This window comes from Mesoplodon mirus (assembly GCF_964341445.2).
Source record: "Mesoplodon mirus genome assembly, chromosome: 12".
NCBI lineage: Eukaryota > Metazoa > Chordata > Mammalia > Artiodactyla > Ziphiidae > Mesoplodon > Mesoplodon mirus.
In genome coordinates, this window is record NC_138988.1 from 90,335,175 (window position 1) to 90,360,820 (window position 25,646).

At 41.2% G+C, this 25,646-nt stretch overlaps 1 protein-coding gene and 1 pseudogene across 10 annotated transcripts in view; both read right to left on the reverse strand.

Annotated features, from left to right (window-relative positions):
- Positions 1–25,646, reverse strand: part of CDKAL1 (CDKAL1 threonylcarbamoyladenosine tRNA methylthiotransferase) — a 669,277-nt gene that overhangs the window by 567,740 nt on the left and 75,891 nt on the right. For all 9 annotated transcript variants that reach the window (XM_082638078.1, XM_082638075.1, XM_082638082.1 and 6 more), the window contains one exon: positions 288–372. In XM_082638078.1, the coding sequence (XP_082494204.1) occupies positions 288–372 (85 nt within the window). The remainder of the gene's footprint in view (positions 1–287; positions 373–25,646) is intronic.
- On the reverse strand, positions 13,986–14,825 carry LOC309813769 (annotated as a pseudogene). The gene has a single exon. The product of its transcript is annotated as an uncharacterized misc_RNA (transcript).

Here is a 25,646-nt window from a genome sequence, read left to right on the forward strand (position 1 = left end):
AGAGACTGGATTCCCTGAGAAAAGTATGTTGTTAATACTTGACAGATATTCAGATCACCTATTAGCTAACTTCACAAATACTCAAATACCTATTAGAAAAGTCTACCTTAAAGTTTCATTCCTTATCAGATAAATTCAAAACAGTAGAATGCCCAAAGTCCAACTCATACTTTTGCTGATAACATACTGAGTATCTGTAATGTTAGGAATCTTTTAAAAGCTAACTTCCTGAAAATTAATTCTTACATCACTTATAAAAGATAAGAAAAAAATCAACTTCCACTTACTTAATTGAGTTTCTAAAGTGGTCTTCAGCCGGATTTTTTACAGTACAACTATTCAGGAGCCATAAGTCTGCCTCTGATGCATTTTCTATTAAAAAGATAAATATGAAAAAGAAAAGTAAGTATCACATTTAATCAGCCAAAAATATCCAAGTGCTTACTCAGATGGCACTGGGACTGCAGGGAGAGAGGAGAGCGAGCTGGTGGGCAGAGTCAAGTAAACAGGCAATTACAATATGGTCGATAACTGCTTCAATATGGAAACATTGGTGAGAAATAAATATTAAAATATATAACCTGTGCTATTATCTTCTCATTTAAAATATAAAGAGGATAAGCATTTTCTTCAAACATTTTGAATACTTGCAAGTATTTAATACTTCCAAAAACTAAAGTGAAACTGGCCTAATCTTACCTCTGAATATGAAATTAATTGCCCCTTTTTAGGCTGTGTGTTAATATTTTTCAAGCACATGTATTATACGCTGAATATTCTTCAGCTTGAGATGTTACTAAAAATATTGTTTGTCTTCTTTGAAAAAGTTAATGACTTACATCAAAGTGACTCTTTTACTCCTCACTAATTTGATTAGATACTGTTACACACTATAACAAACTCACTAGCAACACAACAAATTACCCAAAGCAAACCCATCACATTTATCGAAATGAATATGTATGTATGTATGTATGTATGTATGTATGTATGTATGTATGGCTGCACTGGGTCTTCATCGCTACGCGCAGCCTTTCTCCAGTTGTGGTGAGCGGGGGCTACCCTTCGTTGCGGTGCATGGGCTTCTCATTGCGGTGGCTTCTCTTGTTGCAGAGCACAGGTTCTAGGCGCGAGGGCTTCAGTAGTTGTGGTACGCAGGCTGCAGTAGTTGTGGCTCGTGGGCTCTAGAGCGCAGGCTCAGTAGTTATGGTACACGGGCTTAGGTGCTCCGCGGCATGTGGGATCTTCCCGGACCAGGGCTCGAACCCATGTCCCCCCCCCCCGCATTAGTAGGCAGATTCTTAACCACTGCACCACCAGGGAAGTCCCTGGAAATGAATTTATAAATGCCGGAAGTGCTTGATGCTATTCCAACAACCTTGCTGCCTAAAAGGACTCACACATTAAAACAGGATTACCACAATGAAAGGAAAACCAAAGTTGAAAACTGCAGCACCTTCAATGGTATTTCAACAAGAACAGAAGGAGAAGAGGTCAAAAGACGTGAAGAACTAAGGACATATGGATCTCTGTGTGTACATCCTCTACCTGGGAATGGAGCTTCCAGTGAGAGCATTACATGAGACGGATGGTGAGCACATCCAAGCTTCTAGGAACTTGGCAAAACTTTTCCCCCCAACATTTTATTACAAAAATGGTAAATTTTTTACAAAGAGGTAAGATCCACAAATTCTTGAAAAGGAAAGCTCCTCATTACTATACATCAGCTGAATACTAGGATCCCTCCTAACTTGTCTCCCTCCTTCCATTCATACTCCCCACCCCAACCCAGTCGTCTATTTTCCCACCCAGCAGCCAGAGTGGCCTTTCGTAAAACAGCAATCTGATTACGCCACTTGCCTGCTCAAACTTGGTAATGACGAGTATTCACCTACCTCTTCTAGTTCCCTCCAAATCAGTCCCCACGATGCCACCTAAAAGATAATCCTCTAGTAGCAATCTGATCATAGCACCTTTTCAATCTTACAGTGATTTACAATTGGTAGTCAAGACCTATCCAGATCTCCACCTCCTCAACTGCAATATTCATTTCTCCTTATATTCATCTATCCTTCCAGCCACACCAAACCAAATTCCTCAAGCTTGCACTATTCCATCTGCCCAGAATACCTTTATTTTCTTCACAGAATGACAGCTCATACCCCTTTCACCTGCCTATCCACCTGGCTAACTCCTTTTCATCCTTCAGTTTCAGCTTGATGTTTGTGAGATGCCCCCTCTCTGCACTCCCACGGTAGACTGTGTCTAGACTATTCTTGCACTTTACAATTCTGTATTAAAATAATTCATTTTTCCAGCCTGTCTTTATTACTATTTAAGAGATACTGAAGACAACATTTTTTTCTGCTGCTCTCTGAACGTCCAGGGCCTAACACAGTGATGGGCACAGAACAGACATTCAAATAACCATAGAACACTAGACAATGTACAAGTAGGTACAAGAAAAAAGATGACAGAGGGATAATGTGTGGGACCACGTGCATATGGTTTGTTAGATGCCATCTACCCATTTCCTAAAGCTCTGAAGGCCATACCAATCCTCTGAAATAAACTCCAAGAAAGCCATCAATTTATTTAACAAATATTTAGGGCTGAGACTTTATCTTATTCACAGCCATATCCCCAGCACTTATTACAGTGCCTCGTACATGGTAGATATTCATTAAATAAGTATTTACTGAATGAATGTTGAATTTTGAAAGACGAAGCAATACTATGCGCAATGTATTATGCACATAAGAAAAAGTCATGGATGTCTGTTAGCTAATGATAAAAATACAGAGATACAGACTTACTTCAAACAAACAAACAAAAATCAAAAGACAGAACTATCTCGGCTTCCCTGGTGGTGCAGTGGTTGAGAGTCCGCCTGCCGATGCAGGGGACACGGGTTCGTGCCCCGGTTTGGGAAGATCCCACATGCCGCGGTGCGGCTGGGCCCGTGAGCCATGGCCGCTGAGCCTGCGCGTCCGGAGCCTGTGCTCCGCAGCGGGAGAGGCCACAACAGAGAGACGCCCGCGTACCGCAAAAAAAAAAAAAAAAAAAGACAGAACTATCTGTGCCAGATGCCAACTTTGTATCCTGGCACATTCTTCCTTTCAGTCACCGTAAAATCATCAGACAACTCTCTCCATACTTCAACAAAAGCCCTCTCAAGGAGAACTCCAGCAATAAATAAGGCATATTGTTCTAAGCTGTCTGGAATTTTGCCAATGTTGAAATGTACTGACTTACAAAATAAAGTGAATACTGCTTGGTGATCCAGTAATTGCAATCAACAGGAATCCTGTGAATATACCAAAATGCCCACAAAATTACCTAACTTTTTGGTAACCACCCCCAAAAAGACAATGTCCCTTCTCTGATGAACACAGGAGTTTCTTATCCAATTATTTCTGAACTCAGTTTTGTGCTAATATATCTTACTTAATATTGTCAAAAGATTGTTCTACTTATGAGCATAAATCAGTCAACTACCAAAACACAACGAGGATTTACTATGTGTCAGGCTCTGTTCTAAGTACTAGGGATATGAGAGTGAAACCAGTTTCCACCCTCAAGGAGTTTACAGCCTTAAAGAGGAAGTCTGACCAAAACAAAAGACAGAGAAATAAGCAAGATAATTTCAGGTACCAATCAATGATATTAAGATGATTAAAGAGAATAATGAACAGAGAATAATTGTGGGGTTGCTGGTCAAAATAAGTCTCCTTTGGGGGCTTCCCTGGTGGCGCAGTGGTTGAGAATCTGCCTGCTAACGCAGGGGACGCGGGTTGGAGCCCTGGTCTGGGAAGATCCCACATGCCACGGAGCAACTAGACCCATGAGCCACAACTACTGAGCCTGCGCGTCTGGAGCCTGTGCTCCGCAACAAGAGAGGCCGTGATAGTGAGAGGCCCCTGCTTGCCACAACTAGAGAAAGCCCTCGCACAGAAACGAAGACCCAACACAGCCAAAAAAAAAAAAAAAAGTAACAAATGTTCAAGTACAATGGTGTCAAAAAAAAGTCTCCCTTGGAAGCTTAAATCTGAGTTGAGACTTAAACAATGGGAAGGAATCTGCCACGCAAAGATCAGAAGAAAGAGCTTTCCAAGGAGAAAATAGCACAAGTGCAGAGGCCGTGAAACAGGCCCAAGCTTGCCATGTTCCAGTAACAGAGAGAAGACCAGTGTGGTTGGACCCAGGGAGAGAAAGGTCTGAGAGGTAGGCAGGAACCAGATAATATTGGCAAGTTAAGAAAATTACATTTATTCTAAGAGTAATGAGAAGTCACCACTGGGTTTCAAACATGAACTAATTCCTACTTCAGAAATCCCATTCTGGAAACACTGTGAATAAAAGTCTGCAGATGGGGTAAAAGCAAAAGAAGTGGGGAAAAAAGTAAAGGCAAGAAAATCAGCTGGAAGCTGATACACTGGTCTAAGGGTAAGCGAAAGACCGTGGAAACCTGGACTGGGATTAGAGCAATGGCGAGAATGAGAAGTGAATGGAGGCATGTTTTGGAGGCAGAATTAAAAGAATTCACTGTTAGATGAGGTATAAGTCGTACAAGAAGGCATCATGTAGGATCCCTAAACACGTGGAAAAGATGCTGGCCTGAGCATCCGTTACTGAAGTGCCATTTATTGAGATGAGGGAGGTTTGGAAAGGCACGGATTTGGGGGACAGAGAATCGATAGTTCTGTTGTGGCCATGTTTTGTTTGAGATCCCTATTAAATGTCCAATTAGAAATACTGATCAGCCATTTGTATATATGAAACCAAAGCTCACAGGAGTCTTCCAGGCTGGAGACACAAATGGGAGAATCTAAACCCTAAAAAGATATCTGAATTTATAGGAATGGATGTGCTCACCTAAGGAGAGAATATAGGGTGGGGGGAAAAAGGAGAGAGAAAAAGCAGAAGACAGAACATCGGGTTGTTCAAAGGTCTGATGGAGTTGAGATGAGAAAAGGACGTGGAAAAGGAACAGCCAATAAGATAAGGGGATAAAAACTAGGGAGCATGGTGTCATAGAAATCCAGAGAAACAAGTACTTTAAAAAGAAATACTCAATTGTGTTAAATGCTAAGAGTTCAAGAAAGATATCTGTATAAATACTGGTATTGTTACCAAAAAAAATAAGATGGTCCTCCACCCTTTTTCATTTTCCTTTCTCAATTTTGAGTATTTGCTTGCTCTGTGCCAACTTACAATCACCCAGCAAAGGCCCTTTTTTAAGGCTTTTAAATAACACAGAAAACAAGCTCACTACCAAAGGGGAGTGAGGAGGAAAATCGTATACGGCTATTTTGCCAGTAAGTAATGTGATCCCACATGTTCTGCCCCCTATGAACACATTTCCTGGGTTTTAAGTGCCATCAACTATAAGAAACTATAAGAAACACAACCAGGGCTTCCCTGGTGGCTCAGTGGTTGGGAGTCCGCCTGCCAATGCAGGGGACACGGGTTCGTGCCCCGGTCCGGGAGGATCCCACATAAAAAAATATTTTTTTAAATAAAAAAAAGAAACACAACCAACTTTGTAACAGCTTTTCAAGAGAGGTGGAACATTATTCTCTGTTCTTTTAAGTTTTAAGATACATCCCAACTTCAAACATTAATATAGGAGGCAGGGTGGGGGTGAGATACATCTGAAACAGAAGAAATAAGCTAGTATTTGGCATGTCTACCTTAGAGCAGCAGCATCTAGAACAATCAGGAAATACCAGAAGATGTGCAGTTTCTAGAACCTCATCACCCCAAATAAAATAACTGTTCAAACATCCTACTGCTAGTAGGTAATTAGGTTTCTGGGTTAACTATCTACTAAGAGAAAGTTAACAGCTTATGTTCTTGCCTTAATCAGAGCATCCATGTCAGGTTCTCCAGTGTCTGGGACAGGGAAACAGAGTTAGAGAGGAGAACACAGGGGACAGGACTAGGGAAATGGGCAAGAACGGACCATGGAAGGGAAAGGCAGTAAGAAGGCACCAAGACTGGAGGCACAGACTTCGAGAAGACCCAGGGAACAATTCTACCTACTGTGAGACCTGTCCTCCAACACCTGTCCTTGTTAACCCGTGACATGCAGTTGAAAATCATCTGCACATAAGCCAAATATTGCTAATGCCAGAGCTGGGATATCAGTACTGGGGTAAAAAGCTACACACTTGAGGCTAGCCACATGGAATCTAGACCTCAAGATTTGACTACTTACAGTCTTTCATTATTTCAAATGGCGCTGCAATGAACAGCACTGTACATATATCATTTTGTATTTTTCCCAGATTACCTGTGGAATCAAGTCCAAAAAGGTGTGACTGTTGAGTCAAAGGATAAATTCCCCTCCATAAGGGGTGCATGGCTTCACATTCCCATGAGCAATGCATGAGACTGCCCATCTATCCACAGCATCACCCATGGAGTGTGCTATCAAACCTTTGTACTTCTGGCAATGCGGTGAGAAACAGGAAGCCAGTGGGATTTGAACTGTGCATTTCTCTTATTAAGAATGAGTTGAGCATTTTATCGCATGCTTAAGGGCCTTTGCAGAGTTGGGGGGGTTCCCCCCCGTTTTCCATCTGTTCAGATCTTTTGCCCATTTTTCTATCAGGATAGTCATTTTAATCTCTAGTTTTAAATTACAAATACACACAAATATACACACACACACAAAGAGGATGTTAATATTTTGTCTATGATAGAAGTTACAATATTTTCTCCTGGCTTGTTATTTTATTTTTTTATAGTTTCTTCATGCTTTTTTATATTCAGGATATCAAATTTATCACACTTTTCTTTTTTAAATTTTACTGAAGTACAGTTGATTTACAACGTTCTGTTAATTTCCGCTGTATAGCAAAGTGACTCAGTTATACATATATATATATTCTTTTTCATATTCTTCTCCATTATGGTTTATCACAGGATATTTAATATAATTCCCTGTGCTATACAGTAGGACCCTGTTGTTTATCCATCCTATATATAATAGTTTGTATCTGCTAATCTATCAAACTTTTCTCTTACTGCTTCCAGATTTTCAGTCATAATTAGAAAGTTTCCTCTACTCCCAGATTATTAAGGAATTCACCCATGTTTTTATTTTAATACACATAGGGTTTTACATTTAGATGTTTGCTCTATTAGAACTTTACCCCGATGTACACTGATCTCACTGAATTTTTTTAATGCGAAATGAAATAAGATCCTTTGTGCTCATACCAAATTGGAAAACATTAGAAAGTATGGTACTACTTAGTGCTAGCAAAGGAATGGGGAAGCTGGCAAGCTCTACTCTGCTGATGGAGTCTATTCTGACGAAACTCTTTGGAATGCAACATGGGAATAGCTGTCAAAAATTTAAATGTGCATGAGAATTTCTCCTACACATGCTTGTAGGATACTTGCACCACACACACATATTTATATACAAACACACAGATATACATATACATATATATGTACATACATATAAATTTTAAAATTCACATGGAAGATTACTGACAAAGCAAAAAACTTGGAAAGCCTACATATCCATTATAAGGAGACTGGTTAAATAAATTATGAGACTGCATCTAAAATGCCATTCAGCTGTTAAAAAGGCAAGATAAATCTGTAAGTACTAATTTATAATAATATTTGTTATATCATCAGATGAAAGCAAGGTGAAGAGTAGGTCTTGTATTTCACTCGTGTTTTAAAATGGAAAAAGAGGAAATCCTGTTCTAAGTTAAAAAAAAAATTCTCGAAGCATAAATATGAAACTGTTTGAGGTGTTTGCCCTTGGAAATAAGATGAAGGTTCAGTTGGTCTCCAATATGGTCTTAATATGCACTTTTATAGTCTCTTTTTTTTGTTTAAACTTGCATGCATATTACTTTTATAATTTTATAAAGTTTAACCCTGAGAAGGGACACATTAATATTTAATTTACCTCTGTCTTCATTGTTTGAATTTCTAACAGCATTTAAACTAAACTAAAAAAAACTAATCAAGCCTTTAAAAAATTTTTTTTAATTTCCTTTTTCATAGGGCTCAGAATCAATAGTGTTCTTTCATTTTAAGGTAAGAACATAAACTATTTTCCTGCTGTGATCCATCATGAAAACAGTGACCTGATATACATTTTCTGGGACTTTTCTCCCCACTGCTAAAAGCTTTTGCACTCACTGAACCAAGAAAATGATGGTCATTGACACACCACTCACTCTGAGTGTGAGGATGGAGAAACAAACTATTATTTGTTTTAATCGAAACGCATTTACTTTCCAAACTATTTCTTTATTTACGTATACAAGATAAATTACTTCTAAATCCAAAGTAATAAAAATCTGATTGGCAATAATGATAATAGCTAACATTATTGAGTACATATTATGCACCCAGCAATGAGCCAAGCACGCCATACTCTTTTTTTTTTTTTCCCATTTAATCCTCCCAATTTGAGGTGGGTTCAACTTTTACTCCAGTTTTACAGAGGGGGAATCTAAGGCTTAGAAAGGATAAGTAACTTGCCTAAAATCACACAGAAAGAGAGGGGGCCAGAATTAGAAATCCAGACAAACTGACTTCAGAGACTGTAAATTTAAGGAAATTAGAATGCCTCATTAGGGGCTCTTTGCTTCTTGATCAAAAATAATATAGGGCTTCCCTGGTGGCACAGTGGTTGAGAGTCCACCTGCCGATGCAGGGGACACGGGTTCGTGCCCTGGTCCGGGAAGATCCCACATGCCACGGAGCAGCTGAGCCAGTGAGCCATGGCTGCTGAGCCTGCGCGTCCAGAGCCTGTGCTCCGCAACGGGAGAGGCCACAACAGTGAGAGGCCCACGTACCGCAAAAAAATAAATAAATAAATAATAATAATAATAATAATATAGACAACACCTAAAAACAAAGTAAAAAATGTATTACATGACCCTGAGGTTGCCTCATGATACTACTTCTAATAAGACAAATAACCAGGCTTCAAAAGGAGCTGTTTGGCTATTTCCAAAATTTCCAAGAGCTTGAACATGTCAGCTCTTGGCCTTCCATTATCAGTGGGAAACAGGCAGGTAAAGAAAGAATTAAAATTGAGTGCATACAAAATGTTTAACTAGTAAGAACCTGCTATATTAAAAAAGTTAATAAAATAAAATTCAAACAAACAAAAAAAAATACTGAGTGCAGGAGCATTACTGCAGAGCACAGGCTGACTTTCAAAGCAACCAGTCTTCCCTTCCCCCTGCAGCCTTCTGTATAATGGTGGCATTACAGAAGAGATGGGCATGGTTCATATCAACAGTACCCACAATAAACCGTTTACCTTACACAACTGTTCCATCTGAAAGTCAACTAGAGGAGCAGCCTCAAACAGTAAGAGGAGCCTTACAACTACTTAAATCCATACATTTAAGTAAGGCAGCTAAGCAAGCTGATACAAATAAAAATTCACTAAGAACAAAACGAAGAAGGAGGAAAGTCTTGATTATTTTGGACCCAACAGCATTTGGGGGGAATTTTTTACCACAGAACTCTGGAAGGCAAGGCAAGTCCAAACAGTTCAAATGTCCATTATGTTTAATCACAGCTGGGAGTTTATTTATGTAATACAAATCACTGGATGCCTACTAAAAACTCAGAGAATAGAGCATGCTATAATACAAAAATTTTAAAGCACCTTTAAGGAGCATATTGAAAAACATCTTAAAACCAATAAAAGGCAAAACAAAAATTCTGGTCAACAGATTCATATTTTCCTTCCACATTCCATTTATTGTTCTTTGTAGGGCCTGTGTAAATGCACAGCATGGAGTAACCATGCTTTCAAAATCTATTTTATAAAAGCAAAGTGATCCATGACAAAGAATGCTCCCTTTAACCAGCTAGGCTTGGAGGGGTGGGAGGCTGGGGAGAAGACAGGGAGAAAAAGAAGGTGTAGGAAAGATGAAGAGGAGAAATGAAAGAGAAGGACAGACTGACAGAGTATCTCTAGCTCCCACACTGAAATACGTATAGCAAGAACAGAGCCCCCTCCACTGTGCAGTGTTGGTGACTGTTCGGCATGTTTCTGAGTGACGCAGAACATAGCAGCTCCTGGGGAAAGCACTTACACTTGGAGATTACACACATAATGAGTTTGTTCTTTTAAAACAGTCATGCTGAGTGCTTCACAGAAATAAGATGAGGAAACCAAGGGTCAGCTTGAACTCTGCTTACTGTATGAAAGGAAAAGAACATTTTTTTCTCCTAAATGAGAAATAATAGCTGGCAAAACTCTACCAGTAACTACTGAAGATTAATTATATAGCGAAACACACCTGGTCATAGTCAAAATCAGAGCGCTAGACAGACAGACCGTTTACTTACCATGTACAACAGAGCACTGCTAATACTCCCCCAGTCTCCTTCCAGATCAAATTGCTCTGCTGATCCCTATACATAATTACTTCAGAAGTCACTGTGTCCAAAGAATCCCTAAAAGGATATCTATTTCTAGGTGTTAAATAGGCTTGTAAACTAAGAAGCAATAAATACACCAAATGGACTTCAGAGGGGACTGCATGATCTGGTCCCCACCCCTCTACCCAAAGCCCACCTTGTATGCTACTATGTTCCTGCCACACTGAGCCTTTAGGCCCTCAGGCCTAATAAGTAAAATTCAAATGCTGAGAAGACCAAAATCTAATTGAAAAAAAGTGGGCAAAGTCTATGAACAGTTTACGAAGGAAGAAACACATATGGCTCTTGAACATACAAAAAGATGTTGAACCCCATTCTTAATCAATGAAAACTAAAACTGCACCCCCCCCAAAAACTGTACCATTTTTCTTCACTTCCTATATTGTCGAAATCCCAAAAATTTGATAACACACTGAACTGATGTAACCGTGAGGAAACAGGCACTCTCATGCATTGCTGGTGGGAATATAAACTAGGCCACCACCTATGGAGGCAATTTGACATGATTCCCGAAATGGCAAATGCATACCCTCTGACCAAGCAGTTCCAAGAATTTAGCTACGACAAACATACGTGCACAGGTGCAAAGTCATTAACTGCAGCTTTATTTCTCACAGCAAAAGGTGACTGACTAGACACGCTTTAGTGTATTCAGAATTGAGACTCCCATGGGGGGAGAGATAAATTAGGAGTTTGGGATTAACATATATACATGACTATATATAAAATAGATAATCAATAAGGACCTACTGTATAGCACAGGGAATTCTCCTCAATAATCTGTAATAACCTATACGGGAAAGGAATCTGAAAAAGAATGGATAAATGTATATGTGTAACTGAATCACTTTGCCATACACCTGAAACTAACACAACATTGTAAATCAACTATACTCTAATATAAAATAAAAATTAAATTAAAAAAAAGAATTAAGACTCCTATAAGCTACTTACAAAAGAAAAAAAAAGAATAACCTTGAAGTCCTAACATAAAAAGATCTCCAGGACACATTGTTCAAAGAAAATAATAAGACACTAAAAATATATATATATACTATGCTACCACTGGAAACTGAGAATACATATTCCCATTTGCTTGTATTTTGGATGTACATCAGAAACAAATAGCAATGGCTGGGATGGGGAGGAAGGAGTCGAATAGGACTGATGGGAGACGAGAGGAAGATTTTTTTCCTTGTATAACTTACATTTTATTTTTGAACCTATTCAAAATGTAAGTATCTTCAAAGTAAAAAAGCAACTGTAAAGACTGTAGCTTGTCTTAATCCTCCTATCTTCCCATTTCTTTACTCCCTTCCATAGTCAAACATCTGGAAAGATGTGTCTCTCTGTACTAGATATCCTCTGCCACCTCCCATCCACCCTTGGACCACTTCATTTTGATGAAGACCATCAACCACTCTCCATTCCCCGGAAACCACTTTTATCGAGGGAACTGATGCCAAATGCCACAGACAGCGCACCATGCAGTCAAACACTGTTTTCTTTACGTTGCGGATAGCATCACTCTCCTGTTTTCCTCCTACTTCCTTGGCTGCTCTACTTTATCCATTCCCATCTGCCCTCCAATGAAGTAGAGTTCCTTAGGACTAGATTTTGGTTCCCTTGTCATCTATTCACTGGATGATTCCAACCATACCTCTCACGGTTTTAAATACTACCAGTGCACTGAGAGGTGATACCCAAATTTATTCTCCCAGTTCAGACATCCATCTGAGCTCACTACACAACTCATCTAGTAACATCTCCACTGGAACATACTGAAAAAATATTAAACTGGACACAGACCATTTCCAAAACTGAACTCTCCAATTTTCAGGTTCTAGTTAGGAAAACAGAAACCACTCTAGACGTTAAGATAAAGAAAAATTAATACAGAAGTGTGGTTACGTGGGCGATGGAAAAGCCAAGACACCAAATGTCTTCACCAAATGGGGAAGAGTGAAACAACCAGGAGATGAGTAACAGCAGGAAGCCATTATCAGCCTAAGGGCTGGAGGGACTGACTGGAAGAGCCCAGAAGCTGTGATCACTGGCGGGGGCAAGGGCAACAACAGGAGCTGCCCATCGGAAAGCAGCACTGCAGCGAAGGGAGGAGCTGTCTGACAGGCACGGAAGCCACCGGAATGAAACTGCCACTTCCTGGAACCGGACCCAGAGCAAAAAGCGTGGGAGGAAACCACCCTACTTTCTCCCTACTCCCATCCGCCAGGCTTCCATTAGCGCCTCCTGTTGGCCAAATCTAACCACAAGATCCAAAAGGCAAGGAGACTGAAATGCAGTTCCATGCAATACAGAGGACAGAGGAAATCAGGGAACTGAAACTGAGAGCCAGCAGGCAAATGACTAAACCTTCCATCTTCCAGAATTCCCCATCTCCATAAATGGCATCTCAGATCTAAGAGTACATCTAGGTGTACTCATCCTGAAACCAGAAACCTCGGAGTCATCATTAATCATTCCTTTCACCTCACCATCTCCCGCAGCAAATCCAGCAAATCCCAAAGGATTTTACCTCCAAAGAATGTGAATATGTCTGCTATTTATCTCCACGGCTGCCACCCTCGTATAAGTCTCCTCCCTCCCTACGGCTGCCATTACAGCAATTATGAAAACTATCAATGAACCAAAGGGAAGCAAGAGTTGTTTTGTTTTAACTAGATTATCATGGATAATTTATACATGTGGACAATGAAAACTGGGTGAATAAAATACACACTATTGGCAGCCAACTGCAACTATATTTTGGTAAGGAGAAAATAATTCATTATTGAGAATTTGCTACAAACCAAAAAATAGAATTGTTTAAAAATATATAATTGTATCTTTTTTTTTTAAAGAACTCAGTAAAATAAAATTCCAGTTTATTGTTGGACAACAGTGTTTCACACATACATCAACAGACCAAAAAAAAATAAACAGTCACTTCATAGAGAAAAAAAGGGGAAAAAATTAATCTTTTATCTTTGGCCTTTATAACCATCTCATAAAACTACTTATAATACAACTAAGTACATACCCCAAAAAAGTTACTGGCATTCTGGGAATAAGACTGTTTTTGTTGTTGCTTTTGCTTTGTTTTTTTTTTAACCAGTTGTTTTTTCTCCTTTGAGATTATAATGAACATGGTCACACAACAAGTAAAGTCTGCAGTAGGACTGAGAACACTCCGAAGGCTGGTCTGGTCATCCAAGATCATTAAAAATGGCTGACCCCTAACAGTATGTTCAAAAATAAAAATGCAAATTAAAATACAAACAAATCTTCCTTTTGAAAGCACTTTTTTTTAAATTGAAGTTTAGCTGATTTACAATGTTGTGTTAGTTTCAAACATACAGCAGTGATTCACTTATACAAACATATACATATTGATATATATACAAATCTATTCTTTTTCAGATTCTTTTCCATTATAGGTAATTACAAGATATTGAATATAGTTCCCTGTGCTACAGTAGGCCCTTGTTGGTTATCTATTTTACATATAGTAGTGTGTATATATTAATAGCAAACACCTAATTCATCCCCCACCACCCCCGCTTTCCTCTTTGGTAACCATACGTTTGTCTTGCATGTCACCTTTCAGAAAAGAAGCAGGACCTTGAAAGATCTGGGTTTTTTTCTTCTCCTGTTGTAAATTCACGTTGTGGGTTGGGTTGGGTGGTGGGGAGCACACGTCACCTGCAGGTGACTCTGCTCGCAGTGGGCAGCCTGGGGGCCTCTCTCCTCCAAGGTAATCATGTTTCGATTCTGAGAGAGGAAGTGGGGAGTGAATGGCTCAGGGTGGCCTTCCCCCCCCAGCCCTTTCTTCTTAGTTTAACTTTTTCTTTTGTGCTGTCTAGTCATCCTCATCAGTTTTCCGCTTCTTGGTGTGAACACTGTCATCCTTGTCACCTTCAGCTGCCCATTTGCCCAGAGCTGCCTCAGCCTCCTTGTCTTCACTCCACCCTCTTCCTCCCCACAGTCCCCTTCCCCCTCCTCCACTGCTCCCCACCTTCTTCCACTTCACTGGCAGCCCCCTGCTCCCCATCTACCTCATTAGCCTTTCCATCAGCAGCATCTCTTTCACTCTCTACCTCCTCCACAACTTCCTTCTTCTCCTTTAAGTCCTTGGTGATGACCTCAGAGCTGGTGTCCATGGCCGGGTCTGACACGGTGGGGCACACCAGAGATCCAATGCAACAGACAAAAAAGAAAGTCCCAGTTCGGGGACTCTGGCAGTGAAGCAGCCTGAGTCCATGTCTGCGGAGGAGGCATACAGACCTGTGGCTGCAGTGAACAGGGAGCCAGTCTCAGGGACAATGAAAAGATGGCTTTTCAGAGCAGCCGACTAGTCCAATTGTATCTTTACATTCATGTATTCCATGGAAAATTTCCTTCCTGATTCAGACATTTTTTTTTTTTTTTTTTTTTTTTTGCGGTATGCAGGCCTCTCACTGTTGTGGCCTCTCCCGTTGCGGAGCACAGGCTCCGGATGCGCAGGCCCAGCGGCCATGGCTCACGGGCCCAGCCGCTCCGCGGCATATGGGATCCTCCCAGACCGGGGCACGAACCCGTATCCCCTGCATCGGCAGGCGGACTCTCAACCACTGCGCCACCAGGGAGGCCCTCAGACATTTTAAAAGTGGTATATTGAAAAGAGTTCTATTTAGCCAAAGAGCAAATCGTAACAACCTAGAGAAACCACTCACTAGCATATTTGCAAAACATCTGGTTTCCATTCAGATTATATACAATGCTCAACTGTTTAGCACAAATCGATAACTTGATTCATCTGCTTGGAATGGCACACTTCCATGACCAATTCTAGAATACAGAAGTATCTCCTTGAAGGGAAGTTTAGGTTGTCTGCTGAATATTATTTTCGCTAATACCAGAGCTACCTCTAGGATTTTGACCCAGCAAACTTACTGGGTCAAAACAATTACCAGTTTGGTAATCAAAAGAGAAATATCCATAGGATACTGCCAAGGGAAGAAAGATCCAGATCAAAAATAAAGCTATGGACTAGGCATAGGTTCACTGGACTTCAAAGTACAACGAAGAATAGCAAAGATCTATGACTGGAATAATGAAACTGACTGTGAGTGAAGTACTTTAAAGCCAGTGCCCATTCGGACTTGTTAATGCCCACACCACACCAAAGTTATATATTTTGACTATGACTCCCGTAGAGAAACAAAATGAGCCAACTGTACACCTAAGCGGGCAACCAATAATTGCTGTTCAACTGATTGACAGATGTTCATAAATAATATCCCCAAATGACAGTATCAAACTTTCTAAAATTACAAATATGTTTTACCAATTTGAGACAAAGAATAAGAGACAAAGAGAAGAAAAACCATTGCCTTAAAGGATAATTTGGGAAAGAAATCGATTAGAAAAAGATTAGAAAACCTTGCCCATTTGTCACAGCAGCTGGGGACTTCCTGAGAGAAGCGAGTATTTGATTATCTGACACCAGTGCACAGAAATAGGGAGAATTAGCTTAATAAAACGAGTAAGATCACTGAACTAGAATTTGACTTGTGGAATATATTAATGTTACCACTTTTGAAAATTAATATTGATATCCCCCATCTCCAAATCTACTTTTCAGATTTAAATTTTCTTTCTTTTAGGTGATTCAAAATTTTGATTGAGTCATTTTCTACTTAAAGTCAAAAGTAAAGTATTCTAGTCTTAACTTTGCTTCAAAACACTAGAGACAATATAAAAATTATTACACTTCGGGCTTCCCTGGTGGCGCAGTGGTTGAGAATCTGCCTGCTAATGCAGGGTACGCGGGTTGGAGCCCTGGTCTGGGAAGATCCCACATGCTGCAGAGCAACTAGGCCCGTGAGCCACAACTACTGAGCCTGCGCATCTGGAGCCTGTGCTCTGCAACAAGAGAGGCCGCAATAGTGAGAGGCCCGCGCACCACGATGAAGAGTGGCCCCCGCTTGCCACAACTAGAGAAAGCCCTCGCACAGAAACGAAGACCCAACACAGCCAAAAATAAATAAATAAACAAATGTGGGGTTTAAAAAAAAGAAAAAAGAATATTATTTATAAAAAAAAAAATATTACAATTCAATGATTTAAAAAAGGCAAATAATCTGATTAAAAATGGTCAGGAGCTCTGAATAGACATTTCTCCAAAGATATACAAATAAATCATCATCACATGAAAAGATGCTCAACATCAAAACCCATCCGGAAAATGCAAATCAAAACTACCAGGAGAGGGCTTCCCTGGTGGCGCAGTGGTTGAGAGTCCGCCTGCCGATGCAGGGGACGCGGGTTCGTGCCCCGGTCCGGGAAGATCCCACATGCCGCAGAGCGGCTGGACCCGTGAGCCATGGCTGCTGAGCCTGTGCATCCAGAGCCTGCACGTCCGGAGCCTGTGCTCCGCAACGGGAGAGGCCACAACAGTGAGAGGCCCGCGTACCACCAAAAAAAAAAAATAGATTAGAGGGCTTCCCTGGTGGCACAGTGGTTAAGAATCCACCTGCCAATGCAGGGGACATGGGTTCGAGCCCTGGTCCGGGAAGATCCCACATGCTGGGGAGCAACTAAGCCCATGTGCCACAACTACTGAGCCTGTGCTCTAGAGCCCGCGAGCCACAACTAGAGAAAGCCGACACGCAGCAACAAAGACACAATGCGGCCCAAAATAAATAAATAAAACAAATTTTAAAAAAAATAGATTAGAAGGAAATATACTAAAATATTAACAGTAGCTGTATTTTGTTTGTTTGTTTTTTGTTTTGTTTTGTTTTTTGCGGTACTTGGGCCTCTCACTGTTGTGGCCTCTCCCGTTGCGGAGCACAGGCTCCAGACACGCAGGCTCAGTGGTCATGGCTCACAGGCCCAGCCGCTCCGCGGCATGTGGGATCCTCCTGGACCAGGGCACGAACCCATGTCCCCTGCATCGGCAGGAAGACTCTCAACCACTGTGCCACCAGGGAAGCCCAGTAGCTGTATTTTGATAATGGCACTCATATTCTAAACATCAGGTCTTCCTAGATTCTAGAGGCTTTCAGACACAAGTCTGGGCCTAACAAGGCAGAGCTTCTTCCCCAAGCCTGATCCCAACCATCTGGAGGTTCGTAAGGTCTCTGGAGACATGTTCTATAGCATCCAAATGGCTCATCTGGAAGGGCTGGCCCCTCAGAGAGTTGACTTCGACCCCAAGGGCCCTCTCTTCATCCAATTATTCTGGATGGAATAATTCATGCTGGAACCTGCCAAGCCAAGGTTCTAACACTGGCCTTGAAGAAGGCTATATCGATAGTTCAGAGATTAGATAACAAGGGACAGAGGTAGGCTGTTAATTATGGGAAAAGGAAGCCTCCAGTGGGAAAGAGGCTTCTGCAAAAACAAAAGAACTCAGTGACTGACTAGATATGGGAAATGACAGAGCGAAGATTTAAGGTTTCTAACCTACAAGGCTAATGCAAAGAGTGACACCAGTAACGTAAGTGGAAGCCGTAGGGAGGAGCAAGTCAGAGGAAAAGAGTGTAACTTCGGCATTAGACACGTTCACTTTAAGGTACTATCCAGTGATCTATGTGAGCAGAACTGCGCCAAAAACAATTGTAAACGCATGACAGAACTCATATAAGGTCAATGATGTTGATGTCACCAAAGATGACAGACACCAGGAACCGCAGTGAGGAGGACTACTGTACACCAGGGGTAAAAATCATCAAGGAGGTGGAAATATGTCACAGAGGCAGAATGGGTGGGCAGGACTTCAAAAGAGGAGTGTTTGCCTGACTGAGTAATGGTGACAGAACAATGGACTTAAGGTGGCAGCGAAAAGCAAAAACTATGCTGACCTCTCCTCTGCCTTATGAATCAGAGGGAACTCGCCTAGACATCACAAGTGCAATTAAAATGCTTGACTTAACTTCCTGTAGATTTCCATTTGACTATGCAATAAATTAGAACTAAATAACCACATGTGCATAGCGTTTTACCCTTTGCGTAGCATTTTCAAATACTTTATCTCATCTAATCTCCCCAGCAGCCCCATGAAGTAAGTATTTATGATCCCCATCTTATGGATGAGGAAACAGGGATAGAAAGATGTTGTGACTTGCAGAGAGGTATCCTAAACTGGAAAGCAGGAGGCAGGGCCAGGACGACCTGTGTCTCTAACAGGTGAACTGAAGCACTTTGAAATCTGCGTTATCAATTTCCCTTTTGATGGAAATGGCCATGTTGCCTTTAACTCCCATGTATAGGGATTACCTCTTTTGTGATGCCTACAACAACTAAGCTTTGCACATTTAGTCACAGATTATAGTCATCTACTTTCCTCTATAGAAAATAACGTTTAGGGCTTCCCTGGTGGCGCAGTGGTTGAGAATCCTCCTGCCAATGCAGGGTACATGGGTTCAATCCCTGGCCTGTGAAGATTCCACAAGCCACGGAGCAACTAGGCCCGTGAGCCACAACTACTGAGCCTGCGCTCTAGAGCCCGTGAGCCACAACTACTAAGCCTGAGTGCCACAACTACTGAATCCTGCACGCCTAGAGCCCGTGCTCTACAACGGGAGAGGCCACCACAGTGAGAAGCCCACACACCACAGCTGGAGAAAGCCCACGCACAGCAACAAAGATCCAACACAGCCAAAAATAAAAATTAATTAATTAATCCTTTTTAAAAAAGAAAGAAAATAAAGTTTACATTTAGAATGCTATAGATTATCTATACTCCTCATATAAAGAGCTATGAAGTAGAAAGCACAGATGAGAAGGCAAACATCAGGGGGCTGGATAAGAATGTAACAGCAAAGAGGAGACCGGAGCACCCCTCACCCTCCCCGCCTTCCATACTGAGTGTGTACAAGGTGATGGGGGTGGGGCTGAGCAAGGTCAGCAGTCACGCTGGGGGAGGTGGGTGGTATCAGAGCCCATCCAAGGGGAGGAGGTTGTCAGAGCACAAGCAGGAGGAGAAAGGCATCTGTACAGGAGGGTGACTCTGCATGGGGGATCAGCGGACGAGAAATGAAGAAGGGAAGGACGGTCACAAAGGAGAGTGGCCTGACACCAGGTGGCACAACCTGAGCAGAGCAGGAGCATCCACCAAGGCGCGCAGCCCAGCCCAAGGTCTCAGCGCCGAGGAAATGCAAGAATGGCATCCCTGCAGGGGGCAGCCCAGAGTGGGTGTCAGAGCTGGAGCACAGTGAGATGGGCATATGCACGTAAGGACAGCCTGGCCGGTGAAGCCCAAGCCCAATGGAGGTGACGAGGGCCGCCGCATGGAGCAGGTGGTGGCAGCTGCCCGGTGTCTGCTGTCAGACCATAAACAGGGTGAGGAAAGTATGCACGCAGGAGGATGGCCCTGCGAGGTGTTAGGAGGGTGTGCTCACAGGGCACTGGAATCTGGGAGGGGTGAGGAGGCCAGCTCTGTAGGGACGCACCAAGGTGCAGAGTACAGGAGTTCGAAAGAGGTGAAAGTTTGATGAGGAAATTTACATAGCTCAAGGAACCCTCTCACAAAATACATTATTAACAACAGGAAAAAAATAACCTTACAGAACAGACACTTGGCAGACATCACCTTAATCAACTGATCAAAGTTAACATCACCAGTAATGGGACAAATCCAAATCAGGTGTCACTTGACAGGATGCACTCAGAGGATCGATTTTGAAGATATTCCCACCAAAGATGCCCAACTTGAACCTACTCAGGAGAAACATTAGACAAACACAAATCATGGGAGGATCATTCAGTAAATGGCCTGTGCTCCTCAAAAATGACAATGATAAAAAGGCAAGGAGAGAGAGAGAAACTGGTCCAGATTTTAAAAGTCTTAAGGAGACATGACACCTCAATGCAAAATCCTCTTGCTATAAATGACATTATAGGGATAACCTGTGTGAGGAGTGAAGAAGAGATGGTAGGGAGGTCTGAGGGCCAATTCCCATTTTTGATGGCAGTGTTGTGGTTCTTGTTGGACAATAACTTTGAAGAAAACAGACACTAAAGTATTTGGGGGTGATGAGGCAAAAGTGAACAGCTTACTCTCAAATGGCTTAGAAAGGGAAAAGGAAAAGGAAAAGATTTTCTGTAAACATCATTTTTTTTTTTTTTTGAAACCAAGAGGCAATTAGAGGGACAGGCTGCTCGGCAACATAAGAATATAAGGCTGCCACCAAAAAACTGCAAGAGAATGAAAGGAAAACATGGAATATGGGCTTCCCTGGTGGCGCAGTGGTTGGGAATCTGCCTGCCAATGCAGGGGACGCAGGTTCATGCGCCGGTCCGGGAGGATCCCACATGCCACGGAGCGGCTGGGCCTGTGAGCCATGGCTGCTGGGCCTGCACGTCCGGAGCCTGTGCTCCGCAACGGGAGAGGCCGCAGCAGTGAGAGGCCCGCGTACCGGAAAAAAAAAAAACACGGAATATGACTATCCACATGGAAGTATTTTTTCTCTGATAGGAAAAGAAGCATCAGTTTTATGGGAACAATGTCAGTGGCGGGACCAATGCAGATATCAGCAAACTGGGTTTTTTGTAAATGTCTATATTAAAGGAATATCTACTTTAAAAGCCAAAGAGAGACAGGTGAAGTCAAGATGGTGGACTAGGAGGACGTGAAATTTGTGTCTCCGCACAACTAGGGCACCTGCCAGGCACCGGTAGGGGACCACAGACACCTATGGGAATGGGAGGAACCCCAGCAACCAGCTGGCGGGATCTTGGCTCCCAGGCCGGAGGTCAGGTCCGAGCTCCTGTGCTGTGAGTTCCGAGTACAAACCACTGGACTAACAGAGAACCTCAGACCCCAGGGAATATTAAAAAGAGTGAGGCCACCCAGAGGTCGTAATCTCAGCACCAAGACCTGGCTCTATCCAACTCCTGCAAACTGCAGTGCTGGACGCCTCAGGCCAAACACAGAGTAAGACAGGAATACAGCCCCACCCATCAAAAAAAAAAAAAAAAAGAAACGACAAAAAAATATGTTACAGACAAAGGAACAAGACCAAATAAATGACGAAATAGGCAACCTACCTGAAAAAGGATTCAGGGTAATGACAGAAAAGATGATCCAAAACCTCAACAACAGAACAGGGAAAATGCAAGAAACATTTAAAAAGAATCTAGAAACACTAAACAGCAAACAAGCAGTGCTGAACAACACAACTAGCAGAATAACTGCGGAAGAAGAGTGGACAAATGAGCTGGATGATAAAATGGTGAAAATAACCGCCAGGGAGCAGAATAAAAAGAATGAAAGGAATGGAGGACAGTCCCAGAGACCTCTGGGACAACACCAAACGCACCAACATTCGAAGTATAGGGGTCCCAGAAGAAGAAGAAGAGAAGAAGAAAGGGTCTGAGAAAATATCTGAAAAGATCATAGTCAAAAACATCCCTAACATGGGAAAGGAAATAGTCAATCAAGTCCAGAAAGCGCAGAGTCCCCTACAGGATAAACCCAAAGAGAAACACCAAGACATATATTAATCAAACTATCAAAAATTAAATACAAAGAAAAAATATTAAAAGCAGCAAGGGAAAAGCAACAAATAACATACAAGGGAATCCCCATAAGGTTAACAGCTGATCTTTCAGCAGGAACCCTGCAAGCCAGAAGGGAGTGGCAGGACACAATTAAAGTGATGAAAGGGAAGAACCTACAACCAAGATTACTCTACCCAGCAAGGATCTCATTCAGCTTCGAGGGAGAAATTAAAACCTTTACAGACAAGCAAAAGTTAAGAGAATTCAGCACCACCAAAGCAGCTTTACAACAAATGCTAAAGGAACTTCTCTAGGCAAGAAACACAACAGAAGGAAAAGACCTACAAAAACAAACACAAAATAATTAAGAAAATGGTAATAGGAACATACATATCAATAATTTCCTTAAACGTAAATGGATTAAATGCTCCAACCAAAAGACATGGACTGCCTGAATGGATACAAAAACAACACCATACATATGCTATCTACAAGAGACCCACTTCAGACCTAGGGACACATACAGACTGAAAGTGAGGGGATGGAAAAAGATATTCCGTGCAAATAGAAATCAAAAGAAAGCTGGAGTAGCAATTCTCATATCAGACAAAATAGACTTTAAATAAAGACTATTACAAGAGACAAAGAACGACACTACATAATGATCAAGGGATCAATCCAAGAAGAAGATATAACAATTGTAAATATTTATGCACCCAACACAGGAGCACCTCAATACATAAGGCATATGTTAACAGCCATAAAAGGGGAAATCAACAGTAACACAATTATAGTAGGGGACGTTAACACCCCACTTTCACCAATGGACAGATAATCGAGAATGAAAATAAATAAGGAAACAAAGCTTTAAATGACACAACAGACCAGATAGATTTAATTGATATTTATAGTACATTCCATCCAAAAACAGCAGATTACACTTTCTTCTCAAGTGAGCAAGGAACATTCTCCAGGGTAGATCACATCTTGGGTCACAAATCAAGCCACAGTAAATTTAAGAAAACTGACAACATATCAAGCATCTTTTCTGACCAAAATACTATGAGATTAGAAACCAACTACAGGGAAAAAAAATGTAAAAAATACAAACACATGGAGGCTAAATAATATGTTACTAAATAACCAAGAGATCACTGAAGAAATCAAAGGGGAAATCAAAAAATACCTAGAGGCAAATGACAATGAAAACACGACGATCCAAAATGTATGGGATGCAGCAAAAGCAGTTCTAAGAGGGAAGTTTATAGCTATACAAGCCTACCTCAAGAAACAAGAAAAATCTCAAATAAACAATCTAACCTTACACCTAAAGGAACTACAGAAAGAAGAACAAACAAAACCCAAAGTTAGCAGAAGGAAAGAAATCATCAAGATCAGAGCAGAAATAAATGAAATAGAAACAAAGAAAACAATAGCAAAGATCAATAAAACTAAAAGCTGGTTCTTTGAGAAGATAAACAAAACTGATAAAGCATTAGCCAGACTCATCAAGAAAAAGAGGGAGAGGACTCAAGTCAATAAAATTAGAAATGAAAAAGGAGAAGTTACAACAGACACCGCAGAAATACAAAGCATCCTAAGAGATTACTACAAGCAACTCTAAGCCAAAAAAATGGACAACCTGGAAGAAATGGACAAATGCTTAGAAAGGTATAACCTTCTAAGACTGAACCAGGAAGCAATAGAAAATATGAACAGACCAATCACAAGTAATGAAATTGAGACTGTGATTAAAAATCTTCCGACAGACAGAAGTCCAGGACCAGATGGCCTCACAGGTGAATTCTATCAAACATTTAGAGAAGAGTTAACACCCATCCTTCTCAAACTCTTCCAAAAAATTGCAGAGGAAGGAACACTCCCAAACTCATTCTATGAGGCAACCATCACCCTGATACCAAAACCAGACAAAGATTCTACAAAAAAAGACAATTACAGACCAATATCACTGATGAATATTGATGCAAAAATCCTCAACAAAATACTAGCAAATAGAATCCAACAACACATTAAAAGGATCATATACCATGATCAAGTGGGATTTATCCCAGGGATGCAAGGATGCTTCAATATATGCAAATCAATCAATGTGATACACCATATTGACAAATTGAAGAATAAAAACCATATGATCATCTCAATAGATACAGAAAAAGCTTTTGACAAAATTCAACACCGCTTTATGATAAAAAGTCTCCAGAATGTGGGCATAGAGGGAACCTACCTCAACATAATAAAGGCCATATACGACAAACCCACAGCAAACATCATTCTCAATGGTGAAAAACTGAAAGCATTTCCTCTAAGATGAGGAACAAGACAGGGATGTCCACTCTCAACATTATTATTCAACATAGTCTTGGAAGTCCTAGCCACGGCAATCAGAGAAGAAAAAGACATAAAAGGAATCCAAATTAGAAAAGAAGAAGTAAAGCTGTCACTGTTTGCAGATGACTTGATACTATACATAGAGAATCCTAAAGATGCTCCCAGAAAACTACTAGAGCTAATCAATGAATGTGGTAAAGTAGCAGGATACAAAATTAATGCACAGAAATCTCTGGCATTCCTATACACTAATGATGAAAAATCTGAAAGAGAAATTAAGGAAACACTCCCATTTACCACTGCAACAAAAAGAATAAAATACCTAGGAATAAACCTACCTAGGGAGACAAAAGACCTGTATGCAGAAAACTATAAGGCACTGATGAAAGAAATTAAAGATGATACCCACAGATGGAGAGATATACCATGTTCTTGGATTGGAAGAATCAACATTGTGAAAATGACTATGCTACCCAAAGCAATCTACAGATTCAATGCAATCCCTATCAAACTACCAATGGCATTTTTCACAGAACTAGAACAAAAAATTTCACAATTTTATGGAAACACATAAGTGCTGGCACAGCCAAAGTAATCTTGAGAAAGAGAAAACGGAGCTGGAAGAATCAGGCTCCCTGACTTCAGACTATTCTATAAAGCTACAGTAATCAAGAGAGTATGGTATTGGCATAAAAACAGAAATACAGATCAATGGAACAGGATAGAAAGCTCAGAGATAAACCCATGCACATATGGTCACCTTATCTTTGATAAAGGAGGCAAGAATATACAATGGAGAAAAGACAGCCTCTTCAGTAAGTGGTGCTGGGAAAACTGGACAGCTACATGTGAAAGAATGAAATTATAACACTCCCTAACAGCATACACAAAAATAAACTCAAAATGGATTAGAGACCTAAATGTAAGGCCAGACACTATAAAACTCTTAGAGGAAAACACAAGCAGAAAACTCTATGACAGAAATCACAGCAAGGTCCTTTCTGAGCCACCTCCTAGAGAAATGGAAGTAAAAACAAAAATAAACAAATGCGACCTAATGAAACTTAAAAGCTTTTGCACAGCAAAGGAGACCATAAACAAGACGAAAACATAACTCTCAGAATGGGAGAAAATATTTGCAAATGAAGCAACTGACAAAGGATTAATCTCCAAAATCTACAAGCAGCTCATGCAGCTCCATATCAAAAAAACAAACAGTCCACCTGCCGATGCAGGGGACACGGGTTCGTGCCCCGGTCCAGGAAGATCCCACATGCCGCAGAGCGGCTGGGCCCGTGGGCCATGGCTGCTGGGCCTGCGCGTCCGGAGCCTGAGCTCCACAACGGGAGAGGCCACAACAGTGA